The following is a 23768-nucleotide window of genomic DNA, read 5'->3' on the forward strand; positions in this document are numbered from 1 at the left end:
TTTTTCGTGAATAGAAAAGTCTAAAATTTTTGCATGGATAAAGTTGACGAATCTCTTTTCACCTGATATCTTTAATTTGTATAGTGGTTTTATGTTTTTGGGAAAACGGCCCAGAGAATTAAGCAATGCGAAATTGACTTAAAGTAGCTGAAGAGATCATCATCAATCTACAAAGGCGAACGAACGAACGTACCTTGAGGATAAAAGAGAGCTGGCAACCAAATACTTCGTGGTGGAGTAGAATAAGTGACGTCATTAATGGTGACACATTCCAGCCATCTTGATATGAACTGAACACGAATCCGAAGGTCGGTCACCCATGACGATAGTGATTTATTGGTGCAATAGCAATGTGCCTGAAATTATGACATGGAAGAAAAACGAAGATATGCAAATTACGCAGGATTTTTTATACAGATACTATTGAGTCTGGTAAAAAGATTTCTCGTTTTTTTTCTCGATCCTGGATTGGATCTATTTGGATTCAAATTTCAATTGTCATTTTAAAATCTTATTACCTAAACAGTCATATGTAATCGATATTCGTTAGCGTAAAGTTTGCTTTCCCGTTAGTATTAGACCTTAAAATTTGATTTTTAATCATTACATCTTTAAATTCAGCGTTTCGTTTGATGGTGAAACGAAAAGCGTTTCGGTTTTCTGGTGGGGGTTCTGAGGCTCAAATAATTACTCAAATTCTTGACATTTTCAACAGAGATTAAACAATTAAATATTTGAAAAGATATCTTTCCTTTATCTTCATAAAATACTTTGCAATTTAATTTCCTAGAATCTAGGCGAGATTTAAAATTTACTTTAAGGGCAAGTTAAAAAAAATGCCTAGGTCAACATAAGATTAATGAGTTAATTACTTTCAATTATGACGTCACAGTATCTCAGTTGGCCAACTGGCCAAGGAAGGGTTTTTAATTAGCTGACTCTATTGATCATCCAATCAGTTTCTATCCTTAACTGTAACTTTAATTGGATGACACTAAGCTTAGAAATGCTACACTAAGCTTATTCGCAAAATATCATTCAGTCGTAGTTTCAGTATTTCCCGCTAAAATTGAAAATCCTTAATAGAGAATTCGGAGTTTGGGGCATTTGAAAAGTACGGCCATTTTCACCCATTTTTAGACCCCCTATCTTATCTGTTCGTTGGCGTCTGTTTCAAAGTAACCCCCTCAGTTTTCCCCCTCAGTTTTCAAAATTGAGCTTCAAGGCAAAAATCCGTGAAAAGCAAGAAATTGAATCTCGCGAAAATCCGATTAAAGAAGTTCAAATTTGGAATGAAGAAGTGTTTTGGTATGTTTGAAACAGGCAAATGGGGAAAGCGGGCTAACGAGGGTTTCAATTTCCGAAATACCGAAGAATCTGTCGTGATTTCTGAAACTTGAGGTAAAAATATTTTATTCCATTGTCGTTTTTTCTTTTGTTTTTGAGCTTGCCAAATCTCTGAAATTTAACAATGAAATCTCTTTATCTATCCCCATGTAAATGTTCTTTTAACGATCCAAAAAACAATGAAAAAGTCAATAGCTTCTTTCTTGAAAAAAAAATAGTGTTAAAGTTGAACCTGACTAATATTATTAAAAAAGCATCACGGGAGCCAAATTTTTCGATTTATGAAAAGAGCTTGGCAGTGAACGTATTGAAGTGCCTTTAAACACAACAACGATATTTTCGAGAAGGACAATCGAGGCAAATTAGAAAAAGAATCTGCAAAAGCACAACGTACCAGCCATTGTAACGGGATTTTGTTCTGTAAAATACACTTTGCCATTTCTTCTAGGGTTTCATTGAAGAGTACATTTCCTTTCATGGCATCATGGAGCGAAGTAAGAGAAGTCGAAATAATGGAGAGCAAATTATTGAAGCGTTTTTGTTCTTGTTGTAGAACCACTGAGACGGAGGGTGACATGCTGGTTGGTAACGATGGTGGAGAAGCTGGAAAACGAAGGAAGGAATTCATACTATTTTCGCCTAGAGATTCCGGATGGCTTTTTTGAATTGTGTAACCCTTCAAAACGTTTTTAGCAGGTTTATTTTAAAATAACCCAAATTTAGCTATTAGATTCGCATTAGATTTTTGTTAGAAAATGTAGTAGGAATCAATTGAAGGGCAAACCTAAATCAGGAAGCGATAGAGCAGAAGAATTTTTCTTCAAATCTTGATTAGAATTAGATTTGTTGAATTTGGGCGTCCGATTTTCTTGTCGACTTCTGTGTGGTATGAAAGTAGATATTGGGATGACGTTTGGTAACATGTTGAGAATCTCTTCCACGCGCTTGAGAATCAATTCGTCGTTCGAACCAGAAGATGAACTAAAGAGAAAGAAGAAGAACTTATAGTGATTGGAGGTTTTAGCAAAGATTGGTCCTCTTTCATTAAACATATTCCTGAGAGAGAAAAAGGTCCATTCGATGAAAGTCACGTGAATAATTGTATATTAGCGGATTTCTCCCCGGTTTTGTGCAAGATTTCCCAAATCTCCCGATAAATTGATGTTGATCTGTATACGTCGGGCCTGTCGTTTCGATCTACATTAAGGCTCTATAATGCGACGTTCTACTATAATTTGATACTCTTCAAAAATATCCAAATTCACCGTCAACAAAAAAATGTTATAAATGACTCTCTACTACTCGATGAAAATCCATTTTCCCTTGAAAATCAAATTGGAGAGCGTGAACTGTATTTACCTTGCACGGACGAATTTCTTTTTGCTTTGCATGGCTGATAATTGTTCCAACAGTTCCACGCCCTCACGTTCTTTGAAAGCGAAGACCACATTTTCGTTCATACCAAAAATTTGAGGTTCGTCCACGGCTGGTAACTGATCAATCATGGTCACACAATCCATAAAGTTATCAGCGCTTGAAGGTGGTTTGTAGTTCTACGAAAAGCAAGTTGATTCAAAGTTTATTCATATTATTGAACTGAAGTTACTTTTTAAGATTCTGTCTCTAGAGCTTGAAAAAGATATCTAGTATCTAGAATACTTAAATTCAAGCTTATTTCCTGTAATCAATCTACACGTTGCCTAACCTACTCGGCACAAGGCTTCAACGTGCAGGTTTCTCAAATCAGAACGAAACTATAACTCTGACCTACCTTCGACTGGAGATATGAGAATCCCTCAGTAGACAGTCCTTTGCAGAAGAAAGCTTTGAAGAGAGTGTTCAAACATCGTTTGTCCCACGGATCTAAGACACGACCACCGTAAATTATTTCACCGGCCAACGTTTCCAAGGCTTTGAATTTGACGTCCGGTTGTTGGTAAAGCATCTCTTGGATCGTGCTTACTGCCATCTATGGAACATCAACAATAAAGTCGAATGAAAATACTGTAGACTGTAGAAAATGTAGACCTCTAAGGGAATCTAAATATAAGCAAGAATTTTTCTTTTTTTCTTTATTAATCTTTCTTTCTTCTCAAGTTTTGTAAATTTTGAAGGGTTTTCACTAAAAGGGTTGGTTAACTTTTAGTGAAAACTTTCTAAATTTAATGGTAAAAACCTCTAATCTCCGAGCAGATTCTGATACTTTTCGCATGACACGTATTCACTATAAGACCAGCAACAACTCCGTAAAAGAATCTGCCCTGCTCAGCGCACCGCTTTGATCTTGGTCATCCAAATTTGAGATGAAAAATCTTTACAATTGGATACAATTGCACAACTCATAATATTAAAACCAAGTCGCTTTCGCTTTCGCTTTCGTTTTAAAGCAAAAAGCAACGCAGTTTTGATTTTTTTTTTGGCTGAACAACCAGGTCAGATCGTCACATTCTCTGCATCCCTATAGAGTAGAGCGTGACATGAGCAGGATACCTTATTGGTATATATTTTCGCGTGTTACAAATTTTCGCGAATCGCGAAATAAACTAGATATTTTCAGAAAGTGGGCATATAAAGCAAGAAAAAGACTGATTTTGCTTGAAACACAACGTTTTTGATGTAAAAATACTATTATAACAAAATACTAAGAACATTTTTTTTCGCGTGTATTTAATTTCGCGATTTTGTAATTTTGAAAAATTTAAACAGTATTAAATTTCGCGAAAATTGACCAAAAAACTCGCGAAATTAAGTACCCGCGAAAATTTGTAACACACGAAAATATATACCAATAAGGTAGATGATCTGTGATTAACAAACCTCTAAATCTGGAGTTATGAAATCATAAGCCGTATTCCATCCATAAGCACCGAACTTTCTTCTCCCTTGAACCACTGCATGAAAGAAACATGCGCTGTACACCAACTGTTTCCAATGTGGGTGTATTGTACCGTCATCGAACAAATGTTCGTCTATGACACCACCATTGAGTGCAAAAGATGTTTGTAAATTGTTTTTCACGTCTGGCGGTGTTTCCACTTTAGCCTGTGAGATGAAAGAAAAACGATTTCACTGGAGTGCTATTGCTAACATGGTTTGATAAAAAATACTTCAGAAATAAGCCAGAGTGGACAGTGCTCTTCTTAAAAGGGAGTCTGAGTGTTAATGCCAGTGCTCTAAATTTGAGCCCTTAAACTATCAGCACTTTAATTACCGTACTGTACGCAACTCTTAGTAAAGAAAAATCGGTGAAATCTTTTTGAAAATTGTTGAGGAAAATTTATGATTTATCACGGGGACAAGGTTTTACCATGAACGAGGAGAGCAATATATGTGTAGGTAGCAAGGGATCTGGTTTCGAACTCAACCATAACCGAAAATGTGAATTCACAGCTATCTCTGGATCAGCAAGTCTATAAAAAGAGGGAAAAGACCTGGTTAACGAAGTCAATAACAAGAAGTAAAAATCTACAGATTCGGCAAGCAAAGCAAATTTGCGATACCAAGCCTTGAAAAATAATAAGGCAGGCTTCCAGTTCTCTCAAGTCTCGAATAATTTCGATGCACTAGTAGAACAAATTACAGCGTGCGTTACTAGGGAAACCATGTTTCCTATAAGATCAAAATTTATAATTCGAGGTTCTTTTTTGTTGGGACCCTTGGCTAAAAGTTTTCTGAGTTTATCATTCTTGACAACACGTTAATCACCAATGATAACATGTTTCGTGTGAAACTTATCAGAAAATGGAGAGTTAATCACAGAGGTCTGTGGAGTCAACAGTCGCTTTAAATATCATGGTCAGATTTCAGGCTACCAACAAAAGATTGAGATACAAATTAGTCATAGGTAACGAGTCATAATAACATAGCAACTTACTCTCTGACAATTTGCTCAAGTTGCGGCATAAACGATAAAGCTAGATGACAATTCTGCAAGAAGACCCAACTTCCTTTGTGTTTATACGCCTTTCGAATGGCGTTTGCTGCTTTTCCGCCTTGGGAACGCCCTAATGAGATCATATCGAGATGAAGGGCGCTCCCTCGGACTTCTTTGACGAAACGAAGTAGATGAGATGAAGGGTCGGCGCCTGGAGAGGTCAGAAGTATTGTGGGTAATAAATTCGAGACCGAAAGTGAGTCAAAGCAACTAAGAAGGACATTATCATTAAATTGAATTGTGTGTGTTCCTTTAGTTTAACACTTTTATCCCTTTTTCAATAACTTTTTACAAAAAAAGTCTGTCGTTGAAATCATTAAAAATGTATATGGAAAAACTTTAGCATGTCAGCAATATATTGCTTTTAGGTAATTTGTATACTTCATACCTGGTGCAAGAATAAACATGACAGGTGTTCTACAATCTGACTCGGCGTACAAATCCTTCAAATCGAACACCGAGGGTGTTACGAATTCCCGCCCAATCGTTGACGCCACGTAATTAGAAACCGCCTCGGTGAAATAATCAGGCTTCAACTTTTTGATGAGAAAGAGGTAATGGAAATTGGTGAGATTGGAAACTTTGAAATAAGTGTTCTCTGCATCAATCAAGCCTGAAAATAAAATGAATGACTTTGGCTTTATATCTCTACCATCACCAAATGATCAACAAAAACAAATCTAAGATTTTTGTTGTGTTCCGGGGGTTTTCTTGCACAAATCCAGCCAGCTTCCACTCAAACCCGACCTGATGATTATCTTAAGTGGATAACTTTTGGCGTGGATTTAATTTGGCGATTGGACAAAATGCAATTTTTGGCGGGGATTTAATTTGGCAATAGATCAAATTTGGCGAGGATTTAATTTGGCGAATTGGAAATTATGTCACACTGAAATGGGTGAAAATTACTCAAAAATATATTAAAAAGTTGTGATTTTTCACATAATTCTCTTTTTGTTAAATTTGGCGGGGATCTAATTTGGCGAATTGCCGAATTTGGAAATTTTAGTGAGGATTTAATTAAATTCGCCAAAGTTAATCCCCGCCAAAATCTATCCACTTAAGGTATTTTGTCTTTCATTAAAGTAGAAACACCAAAAGTCTTAGTTTTCTTGACCAGAAAAAATTCAGGTACATGATGGCCCCTTTTTTACAACCTCGAAAGTCTCTCAAAGCTGTACGAAAAACTACAAATCAGCGATTGAGTTTCTTAAAGGGTCTAAAAAATACGAACCAAAGTTTTAACATTTGGGCTCACAGGTTGAGAAATTGAAATATTATATAGTTGGCCTACCTTTGTGTTCTTTATTGTTGTCCAAATAATGATACGGTGCCTCACTCACCATGAAATCTCTCCAAAAGTTCCCATTCACTTTCACGTGGTTCATAAGGCCAGTGAAAATGGTGAACGAATCTGATAATTGTTCAATTCTCTCCCATTGGGATGAAGTGAGAAAATCATCAAACGGGGAAGAACTTTCTTCACTTTCTCCCTCCTTCGTTGAGCGTTTCAGGGTGGAGGCCAAATTGTTGAGAGAGTATTGTGTCATAACTAAAAGAAATTGAAGAAAACAGAAAATTTTAACAAACAAATATAGAGAATATAAAGTGGTATGCAACCGGACCACGCATTGGTCTCAAATGGATGAGAGGGTGTTTTGTATAATTTTACCCGGACCCTGAAAATCCTGCAAAGGTAAAAGTGAACAATTTGTCTTTGCAAAAAGGTACAACAGGGCTATTGCCCTTCTCCCGGCTTCTACAATGGATTTGTGTTATTTAATAATACTGCGAATCGGACCTTAATTCAAATATCGTCAATTTGGCTTTAAATGAAAGAAGCAGCAGAAGGTCTCTGTAGGTTATTAAATCACTTCAATTATTTTTCAGTTTCTCCACCCTTTCATCAAAACAATCAATAACAAAAACCGCGCAAATGAGAATTCAGTATTAAATCGCTTTTTTTATAAGCATACGGGAAAATCGGGTCGAGGCTCAGTATGCTTAGCAGAATCTCATTCTCAGCCTTAGTTTATATGCTTGGACTTCATTTTGTTGATGTTCTTTGGGTTCATGGAAATTTCGATTTTTTAAGTGGGAACATTGATTCGGCTCAAAAAATTACAGTGTTTTTGTAATTTTGCGCTACAGGCGAAAATCTTTGGTCTAAGAAAGCTAATAAAACAGCTTTAAAAGTAACCCTAAAAAGGTCAGCGTTTTAGAAAAGCTGCACAATTTTTTTTTGCATTTCAGATGGAGGTATGCTTAGCATTGTGCTTACTTTTTACCGAGTTTGAGCCTAAGTATACTTATAAACGTTGTGCTTACAAAAAATAGCGTATGTCGTTATACACAGACATACGGCGATAGATTGTTAAAAGCACTTATTGCAGTTCTCAAGTTTTTTTCACGAGCTTTTAGTGAACGGTGTCTAATGAGGTTATACTGTGCATTGTGTAAAGGGAGCTTTAAAAGATGTAAATCGAAAAATAACAACGGTTACTTTAGCAAAAGTAAAGGGGAGCTAAAATAGGCGCTTATACAATAACAGAACAAAAAGCAAGAGAGATATTTAATGTGAGGCTTTTAACATTTTATCAGTCAAAGTACAGAAGAAATATCCAAAATTAAATATTCTTTGTGTAAAAAATTGAGTGAAGATATTCAGTGGTGGTTATTCGACGCGAGAAAACAATATAATGTAGAGAGAAATGAAATCTTGATGATATAAGGAAAGATATAGTGACCTGAGAGCAAAGTAATTTGAAGCTCGACGACACAAGTCGATGAAGTTTGAGACCTTGTAATCTATTGAGTAATCTATGTAACCATTTTGTTTACTTAAGTGAAGTGGAAATAAGTATTGAAAGATGTGTTACAATTTTTCATGAAATTGGAGTTGAGTGAATTTAGTATAGAGAGGGGCGATACATATGTATTGAGGTTTGTTACACGCTGTTTTGAACTGTGAGAATCGAGATTTTTTTTTGGGCACAAAAGGCGGAGATGAGGGGTGAAGAGCCTTCCTTGTTAAAGAAAAGGCGGAGATTGATACATGACGCTGTGAGAGATGGGAACGTGTGCCAGTTACGTTATCTTCTCAAAAGACGTGGCGAAAACGTCAATACGCAGGATGACCAACGAAAGACGGCGTTGATCATTGCCACCGAAACGAAATATACGTCGTTGAAAATACAACGGATTATTTTGCAGTTGATACTTGACGCGCAACCAGATGTTAATTTGAAGGATCGCGAGAAACGGAGCGCACTTACGCATGCGTGTAAAACGAATAACGTGATGGCCGTTCATTTAATATTGCGTGAACGTGTCCACGATTTATGTTTCGATTCGCGGGATTCAGACGGCATGACGTCCCTTATGCACGCCGTTCGAAACGGGAATTATAAAATTGTCAAAATTTTATTATCGCCATGGAAACGGTTTAGTCTCAGCCTCGTTTTGGAGAATAAATATGGCGAAAATGTGATGGATATTGCATTGTTGGAGAATAATAGACAAATAATCGACCTTTTGAAGGAAAATGGCTTCAGTGCACAAATTCCATACTTGACAACACCGACCAATCAGAGAGCGAGTACAGCATCACGTGGTACAAGAGAAAACAAAAACATTACATGTACACTTCGACGCGTCAAATCAAGTATTCCCGCCTTCAACCGAAAACAAAACAAGATTTCAGACAGTGGCCTGTCAACCATTTCCACCACTTCAACTTATGATCAAACAAAACAAAACTTGCATCATCTATTCGACCTATATTCCGAACAATTGAGTCCATCATACAAAGCAAGTGCTAAGCCATTGCCTCTTAATGATCGAGACGATTTAGAATCTTTAGACTCGCTTGCCTCAATCCAAAGTTTTCGAAGTGTGCGGTGTCGAGATAAAGATGAGAACGACACGATGGAACAGTTTTTACAAAATCTCCGACTGTCTGACCAATCGAGGCAGGGAAGGGCTAGGAGGACTGGTGCTAGTCTCGTTGTTCCAAACAGCGGTCGATCGAGAAAGATTTCAGCACCTTGTTTCCCCAGTAATCCGATGTATAAACCGGTTCTATCGAGACGAGAAATCAAGTCGGATTTGATAACTCATAAAGAATTTTAAATTAATATTATTATGAAAAAATAATAACTGTTAACTTATTGGAGTTGACAGAGTATTATAAAAAGTTTTGTAAATCTTACAGTGCATTTTATAAAAAGAATTTTTGATTATCTTAAAAATGGTAGCTTTAGAATTCATTAACTTTTTTGAGATATTTTTAACAGGTCAATTAATAAAGGGCCCAAGTACACTTCAAGTTCGAAGATCAATCTCCGTGTCAACTAAGGCGGGATATGGTGGAAAGATTAGTGACAGGACGAAATTCATACCTTTAATTTGTTTGTCGAAAATGTCTTCGTTCTTTGTTTGATTTTGTTGTTTTAAAAGGGCGTTATAATCTTCCATTGTCAACACGCCCTCACGCCCTCCATTCGTCGACATCGAGATTTTGCACGCCAAGTAAAAGGAAAATAACAATTGATGGCCGGCGCTAAGGGCGAAAGTAACGAGGCGGTAGAATGTTTCAGTAATGACTTGAGTCATGGTCTTTATAAATTGTTTGTTGTCATTCATACCCACGGCGTATAGTAAAGTGCGCCTTCGACGTTCGATTGAACTCAGCAACGCAAACTCTTTTGCTTCGTGTAAACGTTTCTAAACAATGAAAATTTTTACTTTGACAATCGTAAGAAGTAGATTATGATTTTTTGGAAGAGTGGTTGAAAACTAAGGATGCGTCGCGAGTTGATAGGTAAATTAATTCAAGAAGAAGCTTGACCACTTTTATTTAGCAAAATAGAAGAGAATCTTACTCTCGCACTAGAAGGTCGCCTTCCTTCTTCCACCGCAGCAGCAGCAGGTGTAGCGAGACATTTACGAAACATTTCCATGAACCATGCCAACGAGAACTGGTACATCGAGTCGATGGAGGCCAGATCTGCTGCAATGAAATATAACAAAGAACCTCGCACAGCGAGCGGTAAATACACTTTCCGCTTTTGACCAAGTTCTGACTCAGTCTTTTCTGCAATAGCGACACGTTTTTTAATCTCAGATGCTTTTGTCTTACTATTGTCCAGTGTTTGAATCAACTCTTCATTATCAAGTAAGTTTCCTTCAGACTTGTGGAGGAGGTTTAGAGCTATATCTTCTAGTTGTCGCAAATAAAGTTTCTCTTGAACTAAATTGCGTAGTAGTTCGTTGCGTTTATTTTCCAGTTCAGGATTTTCTTGTTGTACAATCTTGGAGAGGATTTGATCTGTGATCCCGTTTGGAGTGACTATGAAATTGACCACCATCACCTTGATGCAAAGCTCTGGTAAAGCTTTCGGATTGTTTTCATTTGTGAGAATGTACAAGCGGAATTGCGGATTGTATTCAATTTCTGAGTCACCGAGAGTTAAAATGGATTGATTGCCACGTTTGACGATACTTTTCTTTAGGATTGGGTCGAGCGAAGGGTCCAATGAAGCACTTGCATTCTGCAAAAAAATGGTGAAGAATTTTAGAGGAATTTTGTTAAATTTGTCCTGTGTTTTTACCCCCACCTTGAGAGAGAATTTTGGAAACGAAAATTCAGAAGGAAATTTTGTAATAAAGTTTCGACATAATTCTTTTCAGTGTGCGATAAAAAACGGTTATGTGATGAATAACAGTGACAAAATTTACCCACAAAAAATCTTCAACAAGGAAAGCTTCCACACTAAGGTGAATAAATCGAAAACTTATTAAGCTCCACAGCTTACCTGCATAATTACAGAAGCACCAAGTCTTATGGAGCTTTCCATGACTTGCATGAGGTTCTTCGCAGAAGCGTCAACAATCTTCAGCACATTTTCTCGCTCCATGGATTTGATCCAATAAAGAGCTTGCCGTTGAGGGTCGATAATGAAAGGCCAGTGTTGTGTGGTTTGTATGAACAATGCGTTCTCGATAGAATGTGTGTCGTGAGGCAGACCAAAGTTCAACCAGTCTTGAATTTGGATTTGACTTGTCACTGATGTTGAGAGTTGGAATCCATCGCGAATCTGAAGAAAATGTTTCAGGCGTTTAGTGAAAATTCACGCAGACAAAACTTTAGAAGTATAACATATATTGACCAATGAGGATTGGGATTGTCAGAGCCTGTACTGTGTAGATAATATTTTGTATACAAATGTCGAAAAGTTAGAACAAAAAGTTATTGCTTGAAAAATCTGTTGTCTTTTCATAGAAATGAAAGAATTAAACATTCAAGAATAGAGTAACCAATAGAATAGCTTCATTTCATTCGGAGCGAAACCGAACCGTCACGTGCAAACATGGTCTAAGAGAAGGGTTACTTTGATATTTTCGCTGTCCTTGATCTTCGCTTCAATTATTTTAAAGAAGTTGGCGCGGTAATCTGGAGGGAAAGCACCGATATAAGCTGTTCCTGCTGCCGTAAGGAAAGCATCTGTTATCAGGTAACTGGTGTCATCGTCTAATGTACCGATTGATTCCGCCCAACGATCCTATGATGGAAAAGTAAATAAATGAATAAGATATAAATTAATCCAAGGTCACGAATGTTATCTGAAGAAAGATCCCAAAGGAACGTCAATAAAAAACTAAACATTTAACAGGTCTTCAAAAAGAGCTCTTGTGTTAAAGATAGATGTTTAGTATGGGTTGTATAGGTTAGAGAGGGATCAAAGGAAACGAAAACAAAATTTACCTTTTCGCTAGTGAGTGCGTTGATAAGCAAATCAGCAGTTTGTAAGCGTTTGATGGTGAGTGCTTTACTGTTTTTAACATCTTCTAACTGTTGAACGCTCTCTCGATACCGCCTCTCAAGCCCTTGTAATTGCTCTTCAACTTTTTGCAAAGAAGCCTCTTTACTGGCTAGATTCTTCAAAGCTCTTTGCAGTGCTTGTTGAGCTTCGCGGCATTTCTCTTGTTTGGGACGCACCATTCGGCTGACTGCTGTGTAATGCTCAAGGGCCAGGACCCAAGTACACAAACTTTTACACGCGACCGAGATTTTCCCAACTGCGATCGGGTTAAAATCGGATTTCTTAGTATATCTTTTGATGCGGGTGTAGATTTTATCGTCTACGTTGTTGTAGTCAAAGTTGATTAATTTCTTCAAGAAACCGGGATCAGCAAGCAATAATTTTGCTGTTGGCCAGTCCGGTTTTTCACTCAGGATTATACAAACTGCGGAAAGGACCGTCATCACCATGACCGGAGGCTTGGCGTAAGACCGGATCTCTCCAATGTCATATTTATCTGAAAAGTAAGCGACATCGATATCAAGGCTTGGTCCGAGATTGTTTATTATTTTAGGCATCACTGAGCCATGACATGTTGTCTTAATTTCATTTGACTCACAATCTTCAAACTAAAGAAGGAAGTCAATTTGTAATTGATGAAAGACTTTTTCAAGACTTTACAAGCTACTTAAGGAGGGCATGATTTCAGTTTTTCAGTTTAGTTTTAATTCGAATTAATGAGAGTTATTTGACTGTGATTATGAGCGAAATATCGTAATAGATAATAGAGTTGCATCTACTAATGGATACGTTCGCCTTATATTCTACCCGTGGCTTTGTAGTGTTCTGCGATTCAGACTACAAAAACCTGAGCACTGAAAAGAAATCGTACTTAAGGTATCTAGCGCGGCGGTGGCAGCTTCAAGTTGAGGTAGTGCAGCGTCTAAATCTTTCTGTGCTTCGTAAGCAACAGATTCCACTTTGCGTGTTTCGAAATCGGTGACTTCTTGCTCTTTCTTAACCACAGCTCGTACTCTGTCCACTTTTGTACGATCTTCTTCAATTTCCACCATCAAGTCTTCCGTTGCCTGGAAAGTATCATATTAAAGATGGCAGTCTATGAGTATGGTTGCTTTTGCGCGGACAAAACAGGCCAAAAAGGTAAAAAAGGTAAAAAAATCTCAAATTTATCACTCAACAAAGTTTTATTTTTAATTACATACTGGTCTAAGCACCAAGTGACCAGTGAAGGTGACCGGGATTATATTTGTTCTTCTAAAGGCCAAGGTAAGGGTCAATAAACTAAATTTGTAAACAGGAAGTACTATCCACTAAAAAATAGACTTCAATCTTTAAATGCACCATAGGCTTGGATAAACGGTTAAATGGATTACCTTGGTTTTCTGTTCGAGAATGGGACCCAGTGAAATAAGTTCATCTTGCATTTTCAGCACGTTCTCATTGGTGTATTCCAACTTCAGCAAACCACTCCTTAATCTTTCTAACTTGAATTCTTTCTTTGCTTTCCGTTGAAGAAAAATCTTCTTGAAAAGTAAAATGAAATCCAAAAATGATTTGGGCGTGACATGGAAATGACGCCCTAGCTCATTCAGAAAGCGTTTACACATATCATTGGCGGTGGAATGTGTGAATACCAGGATATCTAAGAATGCACGAGGAATATTGATCGCTTCTTGCAGACTTTTATCCAGGATGAATTTCTCCGCGACAATACTCAAAGCTTCAGCAGGCCACTTGTTATACCAGTCGACAGTCGAATAATTGATTATAGCTGGATATACACGACAACGTTCTTGAAAGTGCTCTGTGAAGGGGCTCGTAGAGAAGACGACGTGTAAATTCTGCTTAACGCGTTGCTTGAACAACTCGAACAGGCTCTCCATGGAATCATCAGATGATTGGCGAATGTTTTGATCACTTCTGAGTTTGACGGAAATGTTTTCTTTACCTTCGCTGTCGAAGAAGTTTGAGAATCCGGAACCACTCATCAAACTGCACACATACTCCATGAATGATTCCTATGGGAGAAAGTTAAATTGAGCACATTGAGTAATTAGGTATTCAACAAAGACATGTCTCAATAATTTAAACCTCTTTAACTCCAATGTCTCCTTAACTGAAATAAATTTTCTGGTCCCTTCAGTTAACAAACCCTCATAAACCAATCTTAATAACTCGAAATTTAGAACAAGCTTGTGTTCCCGTGCATGTTTGAGTTATGGGTACTCAACTGTATATAGGTAAGATGTGATGTTATGCGATGTGAAATCGACTCGTCTGCCCATCCTAGCATGACAAAAGCACAATCGATAGGAAAATTTGGAAGGGGCCAGCCAGGCAAACTACGGGTATGTCGGTGATAAGAGTATGTTTTTCAAGATAGCAGAAATGCACTTTAAGGGTTAACTTTTTGATAAATACACTCTTAGGGTGGAAATTTCAGCAAATCCAGGGAAAATTGCCCGAAAATCCTGATTTTTTGCTCTAAAATAGTTAAAAATTTGAGAAAAATGCAATGTAAGGGTATCAAACTCACCTGTACAATGTTTCGATCGTTCAAGAAGAAAGTTATTTTGATCCCTTCGACACCCGCTTTCAGAAGCACTTTCTTTATGTCTTCCTTGAAATCATTGATACAATAATTCTTCGAGACAGTTGGTTGATAAAACTCACAGAACTGCATGTAACTTGCTAGCTGGATAACCGATTTTTTGCCCGTTCCTCCAATACCAATCATTAAAAGATGCCCACCAGTCTGTCGGAGAACGCGGGCGGCCGCCACAATATGTTGACAGTATTGAGGAAAGAGAACAAGATTCATGGGTATGTCACGACCCGCAACGCGTGCTCGGTCGTAATAATCCTGAAAAATGAAAATTAAGGCTTGGAAGAATTTAAATCTAAAAGATTTTAAGTTTGGTAATTCCATTTAGTTTCCGATGGAATTCTTTGTTCTTAACAGTAAATTATAGCTAAATATAGCTATGATAAGGTACACTTAGCAGAAACCGTTGATAACTGACCTCAATAATGGAGACAAGTTTTCTTTGGTCACGGATGCATTGATAAACTCTTTTCTCTTGAATCACGTTGATCTCCACAAAGTCACCGAAGGTGCCTGAACGATCGAAACAAAAGAATGGATCACAAAACAGTGGCTTGCTTAAACGGCTCATTTTGAGATTAGCTTCGTATTGTTTTCCAAAACAGAGAGGGGGAATAGTAGACAGGAAAGAACTTTGACAAAGGCAAATTCAGTTTATTCTAAAAAGGTTTGAGATTATGATCAACCTCGTAACATTGAAATTTGTGGTTTACATTATAACTTTACCTGAAAGAGACCTCCAATAGTAGATTATCTAACTTACCTGTCGATTGGAAGTAAACGCAGAGGAAAACTATCAAGATTTTAATTAGAATAGAGGAATGAGCAGGAATACCTTTGTTTGTCAATAGCCGGTCTTTGTTCCATTTGGTTTTCAAGAAATCATGAATTTGATCTAACAACACTAAATTGAAGATGTTCTCGTCTTCTTCATTGATCAATCGATCAAGAAAGATTCGAGACGTTTCGTGAATAAGAAGCTCGATGAACTGATCCTTGGTGCGAATGACAGTCGAACTTGCATGCAATACTCCTGTCACAACCTGTGGACATACAAACTTAACGTGAGTCGGTACCAAACCTCACTTATAAATGACAACTAAAAAGATTTTTAAGAAATTATGTATATCACCAAACCTATTTTAGGAAGTAATATTTTAGCACCAGTGTGGAGAGAGATATTTGATTTAGAGACCACCCAATTTTAGCCTTTCAGGAATTTACTTTTCTGTATAGAGTTTAAGAAATTTATTCTGTAAACCAGTCAAAGATAGAGTCTTATGGAGTCATAAAACACTAAATGGAAAAGGATCTTGATTGATACCTTTGTTATATCTCGGATGTTGAACATGTAATGACTCTTAGCCGGAATCGTCCGCAATTTTAACGTAAGTTGATTGAAAATTCCCAGCAGCGTAGAAATGATACCCGATCGAAGTGTGATGACTTCGGGTGTAAAATCGATTGGATCGATAACACGTGTCATTCGAGTATAATAAACGTGGTGCAAAGCCTGAGCTGAGGGATGTGGGAGACACAAAGTGCTAAGATTAAATATATAGACAAAATGTTGTTACATTGAAATCTTTCGTGCTCAATGCCGTGCGGCATTTTTTATGACTTCGAAATGCTAACGAACTTTTTTATTATTGAAAATCTACCAAGGCATTTTGTGAAAGTTTAAAGTTAATTAAGGTGTAAAGGGACACATTCGTTTGATACGTAACAAAAAAACAACTTCTCAGACTAGTTTGTTTCAATGAAAAAGATTCACCTGAATTTTTGAAGAAGTCTTTTATTTTTGACCAAAACATCCTTCTGTCCACCTCCACAGGCAGCCACAAGAGTGGTATTAAAAATGTTTTTCCAGTGCAATTCCTTTGTGTGAAAGAAGCCGCTATACACAAGTTGATCACGGAGGATTTCTAGCGGTGGCTGTGCGCCAAACTCGTCCGCTTTTGGCATCGTCATGTCATCAATGAATAAAATCACCTGCAAATTAAAAAACAATTATTATAATGTCAAGTTGGATTCCCTCATTCTGAGAGTGTTCAGACCGCAAAAAACATAATATTCCTGAGAAACGATGTTCTGAAGAAAAGCAATCTCAGTGAAAGCAAGCATCATAAAGACTAGAGACAAACATATAACAAGATGTATTAAACTACTGGAGAGAAGTCTATCAATCTGTTGATGAGAGAGCTGTTACCTTTTCGCCATGTCTTGTACCATACGCATCTCGGCCTCGCTTACTCAATTTTGACAACAACGCATTCTTTGGTCGATCAGGTGAGGTCAACGCAGAAAAAGTCAGCGTAGAAGTCAACACTCTTTCATCCGGCTCTTTGTTTTTGAGAGACATTTCTTGAAATAGAAAGTTGGCATCGTTGGCCTTTCTAATGCTTCGTTGATGCAGAACGGCCCCTAAGATACTGTTCCTGGCTGGATCGCTACCTCCTGGTTGATTGAGCTTCGAAAGAGTTTCTTTGATAATTGTTGTCTTTCCATACCCAGCATGACCAGCCAAAAGCAATGGAACACCATGTAGCGAGAGTAGAGAAATGAGAAAAGTATAACAAAGTGTACTGGGTGTAGGAATGAGGCTAGTGGTTTTAGTCTGTGCATCAGCCTCGCTCGTGAGTGTTGCATTAAGGACAAGATGATCCCATAACATGAAAGAACCCTTCTCAAAATCCACATAATAGGAATACAAAAGATTTGCACCAGCTGGCATCACGACGTCAGTGTTCTTGTCAAATATATCGCGAGCAAACTGATCAAAGTCTTGCCGTATGGTGTTGTTCTCTAGGCCTTCGAATGACGGGATATGACAATATTTATCGATTTCTTCTGCTTCCTCGTCAAGGCAATTAAAATGACCACCGAAAGACCACGTGTACGAGAAAATGAACAATTTACAAAGAAAAGGTTCGATGTTCGCTGGATCCTGTTGGATGTAAAGACGTTTTTTAGTTTTTTTGTTTTTGCTGGATGATCCACCCATGCCACCGTAATTGAACATTAGAGTTGAGAAATCGATCAACATATTATCTCCTGTTTCCTCGTGCGAGTCTTCCCCTTCTTCGCTTTCCTCACTTTCCACCAACCCACCTTCTTTGTAAATGTAATGAAGAAATGCATCTAAAAGGTTACATAACATTTGAACGACACTCAAATCAGGCACATCTGTGAACCGGTGTTGTGCGTTATCGCGTAAAAACTGCAGACCAGGTTCGATACTTATTTCAAACAAACTCCATAAATAATCACGTTGCTCTTCAGGGATTTTAATGACCCGTAGTTTGTTTAGCCATGATTTGACGGAAGGCTGCCATCCCAAATCTTGTGGATCCTAAAAGGTGGAAATTTACTCTTCTTTTCCGTTATCCGGGACAAAATCATTCGAAAACTGACTTGATTTTATAAACAACAAGCAACATGCTGAATGGACCTACCTGATGATGAAAGCTAGATAGCAATGCGAAAAGAAAAATGAAAAAAATCATTCAGAAAGTATAGCGTTTAGCGAAAATACACAACACAATAAATTCATCATTGATTGTTGATGGAAGGAGAGGGAAGGGTTGTAGGGAAAAAATAAATAGGAATTTCTGGTCGCAAAAATCAGTTTTATTGACAATTGAATCATACTTGATGGTGAGCATTGTTATCAATAATGTTTTTGTTTGAAAAACATAGAAATATAAGGAAAAAATCCAATGAAAATCTGCAAAAACGGCGATTTCCGGCATTTTCAACCGGAAAATCGAACTCGGCCATTTTTTGAGCATTGCGAATACGCATCTTTCTGCAAAAAATCAGAAAAAACTAAAAATCAAAATTCGAGAAAAAGCATATTTCAGGCACTTTCCGCCGGAAAAAATTTTTTCTCAAAAATCGGACTCAGCCATGTTTTGGGCATTGTTAATACGCATCTTTGAGCAAAAAATCAGAAAAAACTAATGATAAAATCTCGAGAAAATGCCAAAAAAACAGTTTCCCGGCATATTTCCGGCATTTTCGGCCGGAAATAAATTCTTTTCGAAAATCGGGCTCCGTCACAATTTAGGTATTGACATTTTGCATTAGTGTGCAAAATTTCATGAAAAAATATAAAGTACAGCTCAAGAAATTCAAGAAATACCGCTTTTCCGGCGAAAATCGGCTGTTCCGGCGATTTTTAGAAAGTTCCGGCTTCAAAAATCACTGAAATGAAATGAAAAAACAACCAATTATGTGGAAAAAGTCCAATGAAAATCCAGAAAAACGGCGATTTCCGGCATATTTCCGGCAGGAAATTTTTTTTTTTAAAAATTGGACTCGGCCATGTTTTGGGCATTGTTAATACGCATCTTTGAGCAAAAAATCAGAAAAAACTAATGATAAAATCTCGAGAAAATGTCAAAAAACCAGTTTTTCCGGCATATTTCCGGCATTTTCGGCCGGAAAAATTTTTTTTTCCAAAATCGGGCTCCGTCACATTTTGGGCATTGCCATTTTGCATCATTGTGCCAAAAATCAGAAAAAACTAAATAGCCGATCCTGAAAAAAGCTGGTAACGAACGGACGAACGAACGGACATCGGTTAATTTATAGGACCTCTACCCCCACCGGGGTAGGTCCAAAAAACGTTCAGCTAACAGAATATGGACAACACGCATGTGTACCAATATTCAAGTAGAAGACTTAACATTTGGGACAATGGAAAGGTTAAAAAGGCGATTCATCAGAGAATTTGAAAAATTAGTGAACAAAGTGTCTCCACCAATTCATAATATTCATGACATGTTACCTACACGCCTCCCGGTCACCTCCCGGTTTTAGCCAGTAGTGGCAAATTTAAACAAGACAAAAGTTGTATAAAATTTGCCACTACTGGCAAAAATCGGGGTCTTTCCGTAGAAAACATTACGTCATGAATATCATGAATAGGCAACTCACCATGAAGACCATACCACAACGACTGATGGTAGCCGGAGATGCGTGCACCAGTGAATCAACTTCAAAGATCACTTTCATACTCGGTAACATCGATATACGTTCACCATTTGATAGACAAAGTAACTGAAAGAAAATTTCGGAGATTTAGACAGAGGTTCTTATAAGAGAGCGATATCAATTCGTACAAATATCGAAAGGAATTTTTATATCGCATTCTTTTTGTTGAGCCGTTTGTTACTATTTTTACTATGTTTTTTTATTAACGGAAACTCTTGGATTTTAAACCAGTGACCTTTGTCAGGATACACAACGCTGACTATGGCAAATTTAAGAAGCTATTTTGTTCTCTTGATGTGAAGCTTACCTTAGTATCATCGAGTACGGTATTGAGATTTTCCACCCACAGAGTATCAACTGGTCCATCAAAAACAATCCATTGGTGAAGACTTTTACCAAACTGTTTATCGCCTTGCATTGCCTTTAACTCATCTAGAAAAATAAAAGAATGAGTGAACGATTAACAAAATTGTAGCAGAAGATTTAAACATCAAATTTTTCAAGATTCATAGGTAAAACGATGTTAAAAATTGTGACATCTTCACATAATAAGATACTTTCTCCCAATTTTAGTATTTGGAGAAGCAAGCAAGCGAACGATTGAAGAAGTGAACGAGCAAAAAACAAACGCACGAGTAAACGAGAAAAACTGAAAGAATCAAACTCAAACCTTCAGTGGGAAGTAAATCTTCTTTACTTTTCTCTTTCCCATGATGCTCTTCTTTGTCTGAGGGTTTTTCAGTGTTTTGGAGCGCGTAATTTCTGATGGCATAAGAGAGGATACCGTCTGTCCATTCAGCAGTATTGGCATCAAACTGTCCGTACAATTCACCAAGAGTCAATGCTTTAGGATTGATTGTTACCATAGACACCACATCAGATTTTGATTTTTCCTAAATTAAAAAAAATAATTGAAAACGCTTAAGTTAAACATTCTGTGAAATGAGTGAGTGTATTTCAAAAAGGTTGCATCGCTTACTCTGGCGCTGTGACATGATGGGTTGAAAGATGTAATCAATTTTTCTTTTACAGCAAAACCTCCAATTAACGGACACTCTAAAAGGCAGACACCTCTGATTAGCGGACAATTCTATTTTTCCCGGCCATTTTCTAGTGAAATCCTCATAAAAAAGTTTAAAAAACGTGGACATTCAATTAGCGGACTCTCCAATTAGCGGACAAAGTTTTTTGGACGAAATGACCAAAACCCTACTTTTTCCTCTCTAGTTAGCGGACATCGACGGTTAAACTGGTCACAGACAAATTAGACAGGATTGATTTATCCAAACTATTATCTCTTAAACATTTCAAAGTTTCACTGAACAAATTGCTTAGACGTTTGGAGCGTTCGTTTTATCCAGTCGATGAACTTGCTTACGTCATAAAAATGATAAATTACAGGGACCTCAAGAGTACTATGATTCATAAAAACTAAGTTGTTGCATTTGAATAATCATTTTTTGTTCTTCCATGACCTAGTGTCTCTAGAAAAGCACATCGGACCAAAATTTTACATACTTATCCCCTTAATAGCACCTTATACCAAAATTAGGGCACATAATTGAAAAGTTTCTAAAAGGCGAACACCTCCAATTAGCGGATAATAGCCCTATTTCTTCGATGTTGTCCGCTAATAGGTTCCACTGGAGACTTTAGTCTTAGGGAAGGAGAGATATCAGTTAAAAGACTAAAAGAGCGAAATCTTCTACGCTACATACTCTTAGTCAGATTATGAACTCGGTAACGATCCATGATCCACGATCTAATTTTTTATTGGAAGTTTATTGTTGAACTTTTTAACTAACATTTTCCGACTATACCCAACCCATCTGACACACCCAGCCATCTGCAAGGTTCCCCGCCATACTAACGCGCCATATATGCTATGTGTTTCTGCCGAAAGCGCATCTGGTAGGCGTCCACTGGTTTAATTTTATATAACACCAGCTCCCCTCTCTCGCACAGTAGCTTGACAGACACAAAATATGAAATTGTTTTAGTATATAGAGATGAAAATGAATATGGATTTGGTACGCATGCGCACATAGAGTTCTTAATTCTTTCCGTGCCCATGTCAAGTGAGTCTTTCCAGCGAGATTTTAAGCCAAAAAGTCAAAAAAATGCGAAAATTCAAAAATCAACTTTTTTGAGATTTTAACCGTTGGTGAACGAGTGATCAAAGAACCTCCAACCTCCAACTTTGGCCATTCTGTCATTTAGCGAATTGATTTGAAGTTTTACCACTGAGCACCTTTCTATCATTCAGTCACGTCCACGCAGGTCCTGCTTTAATTCCCCTAACCTACCCCCCCCCCCCCCCCCCCCTTAGCTGCCCAGCCCGCCCTTCCTAAATCGGGCGGCTCTAAAAAGAGGAGACTCTAAGCTATCCAACGAGCTATGAACGAGTTTCTAACTCCTTCTAGATCCAGATATAAAAGCCTTTAATGTTTGAACTAGCAATTTTCTTAAAAAAAAGACCGTGACACTTAAAGGGTTAAGCGGTTCAAACATTTTTTATCTATTATAAAATCTTTTCCTAGTTTTGCTGCATTTCAATTTCGTTAGCTGGTATTAGTAATTGGTATTAGTAATTGGCATGCGATTGTCTCTGGTAGGCTGAAATGGTGGAAGAAATAATATTTCCTACATTTACATTTTTCTTTGTGAGTAGCTTATCATTTTATTCTTTAAAGTGATCTCTAATTTATGTTCAGACTTAATCCGACTTTGTAGGAAGGTGTATTTATATCAAATTAATTAGGGCAACCAATTGACTTCCATAATAATTGGAAGATTCGCATCGTTGTATATTTCCGGAATGTTTTTATTGAAACGCCTATGGCTTCCTTGCATGCACAAGAGTATTTTCAAATTAAATTTCATTGCTCTTCCATTTGCATCTCACCAATCCTTTGCATTTACAGTGACACCTCTGATTAGCGGACACCATCGAGGAAAGGGGTCAGTGTCCGCTAAGCCGGGGAAAATGAAATTGTCCGCTAATCAGAGATGTCCGCCTTTTAGAGTGACCGTTAATTAGAGGTTTTACTGTATCTATTTCTTGGAGCCGTTTTTCATCATATTTGGCCCTTTCCTTTGCCTCCCTTACCCGATACTTAATAATCTGAAACCCGTGAACAATCATTTCTGCATTATGTTTCTCTCTTTTTACCATGTTTCTCGTCTTTTCTTCTCTATTTTGAAAGTGTTCCTGCCAAAAACTCTGTAACTGGCAATACGAAAATGTTGTAATTTCCACTCAACAGGACGGAATTCTATTTACAGGTAAAGTAATGGCATCACTACACTTTTTTTTAGATTCTCCGTTATTTGTACGGAATGCAAAAATAGGATTTTATCGTTACGGATCTGACGATTATTTTTCATTTCTTGCATTTTAAGCGATCCAGGTCTTCATCATCTGTACATCCTAACGTTGTGCTAGTTTGAGATGGCGAAACTGCTTCGAAAAGACGGACGTTTATGTTAATTAACGGATATACATTGAAGAAAGGAAAAATTTTCAAACCTTGAAAGTTATGATAAAGACTTGACACAATATCTATTAGTAGGGGGAATTTTGTTCGATTTTCTAGAATCGCTTGACTGTTTTGTTAGAAGCACTTGTTATACATTTTTGGAAAGCTAAGGGGTAGGGGAATCAAATTTACTATGTTTCCAATTTTTTTTCGGACACTTTGGTGTGATTTTCGGACAAATATGACGGTCTCAGGCAAAAATCATAGGGTTAAAAATTAACGAAAATTTTAGCTCGAGAAAACGGAGACCTGTTGTATATTTTTTTGGAAAGCTCTCAAAAAATTAAGATTAGAGATACATTGCAAGTATAGGTGATTTCTGTACCTAACTCGAGATATTAACCCTTGAAAACCGTGTTTTTCAGCCAGAAACAGCTGTTTTGTCCAGTTTTTGCGCTTTTAGAAGCTCAATATCTCGAGTTAGGTACTGAAATCACCTATACTTGCAATATATCTCTAATCCTAATTTTTTTAGAGCTTTCCAAAAATATACAACAGGTCTCCGTTTTCTCGAGCTAAAA

General features: G+C 37.4%; 2 protein-coding genes across 2 annotated transcripts in view; one reads left to right on the top strand and one right to left on the bottom strand.

Moving 5' to 3' along the window:
* The window catches only part of LOC136814355 (dynein axonemal heavy chain 6-like), a 63725-nt gene that overhangs the window by 8179 nt on the left and 31778 nt on the right, over positions 1-23768 (bottom strand). The window contains exons 25-50 of the mRNA XM_067070878.1: positions 20379-20601; positions 20016-20140; positions 19652-19774; positions 16920-18062; positions 16485-16702; positions 16035-16254; positions 15546-15753; positions 15129-15223; positions 14642-14968; positions 13479-14123; positions 12977-13172; positions 12048-12601; positions 11674-11844; positions 11098-11379; positions 10165-10833; positions 9682-10006; positions 6576-6833; positions 5670-5894; positions 5222-5432; positions 4655-4757; positions 4165-4389; positions 3119-3316; positions 2707-2900; positions 2132-2328; positions 1742-1950; positions 194-356 (exon numbers count right to left, since the gene is read on the bottom strand). Of these exons, the coding sequence (XP_066926979.1) occupies positions 194-356; positions 1742-1950; positions 2132-2328; positions 2707-2900; positions 3119-3316; positions 4165-4389; positions 4655-4757; positions 5222-5432; positions 5670-5894; positions 6576-6833; positions 9682-10006; positions 10165-10833; positions 11098-11379; positions 11674-11844; positions 12048-12601; positions 12977-13172; positions 13479-14123; positions 14642-14968; positions 15129-15223; positions 15546-15753; positions 16035-16254; positions 16485-16702; positions 16920-18062; positions 19652-19774; positions 20016-20140; positions 20379-20601 (7507 nt within the window). The remainder of the gene's footprint in view (positions 1-193; positions 357-1741; positions 1951-2131; positions 2329-2706; positions 2901-3118; positions 3317-4164; positions 4390-4654; positions 4758-5221; positions 5433-5669; positions 5895-6575; positions 6834-9681; positions 10007-10164; positions 10834-11097; positions 11380-11673; positions 11845-12047; positions 12602-12976; positions 13173-13478; positions 14124-14641; positions 14969-15128; positions 15224-15545; positions 15754-16034; positions 16255-16484; positions 16703-16919; positions 18063-19651; positions 19775-20015; positions 20141-20378; positions 20602-23768) is intronic.
* LOC136814358 (ankyrin repeat domain-containing protein 50-like) lies at positions 8053-9474 on the top strand. The gene has a single exon (XM_067070882.1). It carries the CDS (start codon positions 8288-8290, stop codon positions 9410-9412), a length of 1125 nt encoding a protein of 374 aa, XP_066926983.1. The 5' UTR covers positions 8053-8287; the 3' UTR covers positions 9413-9474.

This window comes from Clytia hemisphaerica, unplaced genomic scaffold (genome assembly GCF_902728285.1).
Source record: "Clytia hemisphaerica strain Z4C2 unplaced genomic scaffold, Clytia hemisphaerica genome assembly, whole genome shotgun sequence".
NCBI lineage: Eukaryota > Metazoa > Cnidaria > Hydrozoa > Leptothecata > Clytiidae > Clytia > Clytia hemisphaerica.